The following is a 1,830-nucleotide window of genomic DNA, read 5'->3' as shown; positions in this document are numbered from 1 at the left end:
GGCCCAGCTGTTCCCCCCTCTCCCTTAACCCCCCAGCCCTCTCCCCCCCGCCCGCCCCCCCCGCGGTGCCCGATGGTTCCCAGCCCCGGGAGGGTGTTGGCCGGGAGCCGGGTCTGATGTTTTCTTCCCCCTCCCCATTTTAGCAAACATGTCCTGACCGAAGACATCGTGCACCGGGAGGTGACAGCGGACCACAAGCTGCTCTCCCGGCGGCTCCTGACCAAGACCAACCGGATGCCCCGCTGGGCGGAGCGCTTCTTCCCGGCCAACGTCGCCCACTCCGTCTACATCCTGGAGGACTCTATCGTGGACCCCAAGAACCGAACCATGACCACATTCACCTGGAACATCAACCACGTGCGTCTCATGGTAGGGGGGCGGGCGTGCGGCCATGGGGCAGGCGCCGGGCGGTGCCCACAGCCGGGTTGTGCCTCGTGCAGGTGGTGGAGGAGCGCTGCGTGTACCAGGTGAACCCGGAGAACAGCAACTGGACCGAGGTCAAGCGTGAAGCCTGGGTCTCTTCCAGCCTGTTTGGCGTCTCACGGGCCGTCCAGGTGAGCGCTGCCAACTGCTCGAGCAGCACTGCGTACCCCCTCTTTGGAGAGGCCTTAAAGCTGCTGCTCCCCCCTGCTCTACCCCTTCCCTGTGCTGGTTTTTCCACCCTTTTCCCTTGTTCCCCCCATCCTCTTGAGCTCTTGGGGCACTCGGAACCATCACTGCTGGTGGGCATGAGCCCACCAGATGTTTGGGACTGGTCAAGCTGGGACAAAGCCCCAGGGGCTGCGTGTGACCAGGGAGCTGGGCTCACACCTTCACCGACTCTTCTGTTGCAGGAATTTGGTCTGGCCAGGTTCAAAAGCAACGTGACCAAGAGCACTAAGGGATTTGAGTATGTGCTAGCAAGAATGCAAGGTGAGCACCCGAGGGCAGGCTGGAGCTGACCAGGAGGGGTCTCTTGGAGTTACAGGTCACATGAGGAACACTCGAGTCCACGGGCAGGTCGTGGCTTGAACTAATCTGACTGTGAAATCCTCATCCCTTGCCTTTTGCCCCCATGTCTTGGCACAGTCAGCTCTTCCCGAGCGGAGCAGCCAGGCAGCACTTGCACAGGGCAGGGGGGGCAGAGTGCAGGCAGGAGGGGGACATAATACGGCAGCAGTCACGTGCCTGCAGTTCCCCATCATGACATGCCCTGACACACACAGGGCAGGAGTGCTGGGCTTGGCTTCCCCCTGTGTGGGGAAATCGCCTCCATCCCGAGGTGACGGGGCCGGGGCTGGTCTAGCTTGCGTCAGCCGGCACTCCTGTGACAGGGCAGGGCAGGGGCCCGCTGGGGCTGGGTTAACAGCTTCCATGTTACAGGAGAAGCTCCGTCCAAAACGCTGGTGGAGACAGCCAAGGAAGCAACCGAGAAAGCCAAGGAGACAGCTCTGGCTGCTACAGAGAAAGCCAAGGACTTGGCGAGCAAGGCAGCCACCAAGAAGAAGCAGTACGTGTGAGGGGCCGGGCACAGGCGGGCGCCGGCTGCACCAGAACAGATAGGAGCCTCCTTAGATTTTATATTTTTAAAGAAACTGTACAAGTCTGACAATCAGCTGCTGTTAGACCCTTTCGGAGATGTAATTATCATTAAAGAATCTACTCCCACCTCTGATTTGGCCGGGGCTGGCCTGGCTAGAGCAGAGCCCGGCGCCGCCCTCTGCTCCGGGAGTCCAGCCCGCTGCTGGGGGCCTGGGCTCACAGGCAAGACGCAGGCAGGGGTTTCACCAAGTGCCTTTACTAGAATAGTGTTGGGTATGTACAAGGGGGGGGGGGGGCAGGCGGGAGACG

At 61.2% G+C, this 1,830-nt stretch overlaps 1 protein-coding gene across 1 annotated transcript; it reads left to right on the top strand.

The window, feature by feature from the left end:
* The first annotated feature begins 129 nt into the window (after positions 1-129).
* On the top strand, positions 130-1,654 carry PRELID1 (PRELI domain containing 1). The gene is made up of 4 exons (XM_009326220.1): positions 130-369; positions 441-554; positions 834-912; positions 1,363-1,654. Exons 1-4 carry the CDS (start codon positions 235-237, stop codon positions 1,497-1,499), a joined length of 465 nt encoding a protein of 154 aa, XP_009324495.1. The 5' UTR covers positions 130-234; the 3' UTR covers positions 1,500-1,654.
* The last annotated feature ends 176 nt before the right edge of the window (positions 1,655-1,830 follow it).

The sequence above is a fragment of the Pygoscelis adeliae genome, unplaced genomic scaffold, assembly GCF_000699105.1.
Source record: "Pygoscelis adeliae isolate BGI_AS28 unplaced genomic scaffold, ASM69910v1 Scaffold766, whole genome shotgun sequence".
Taxonomy (NCBI): Eukaryota; Metazoa; Chordata; class Aves; order Sphenisciformes; family Spheniscidae; genus Pygoscelis; species Pygoscelis adeliae.
The sequence above is the reverse complement of the archived record's forward strand: the minus strand, read 5'-3'. Positions and strand labels throughout refer to the sequence as shown.

What these genes read in the sequence shown, in the direction of transcription:
- PRELID1 (XM_009326220.1), top strand. Translation starts at nt 235, where the DNA reads ATGCCCCGCTGGGCGGAGCGCTTCTTCCCGGCCAACGTCGCCCACTCC. An exon ending in TCAACCACGTGCGTCTCATG is followed by an intron (nt 370 to 440) that starts GTAGGGGGGCGG and finishes TGCCTCGTGCAG; the next exon opens with GTGGTGGAGGAGCGCTGCGT. An exon ending in TGTGCTAGCAAGAATGCAAG is followed by an intron (nt 913 to 1,362) that starts GTGAGCACCCGA and finishes TCCATGTTACAG; the next exon opens with GAGAAGCTCCGTCCAAAACG.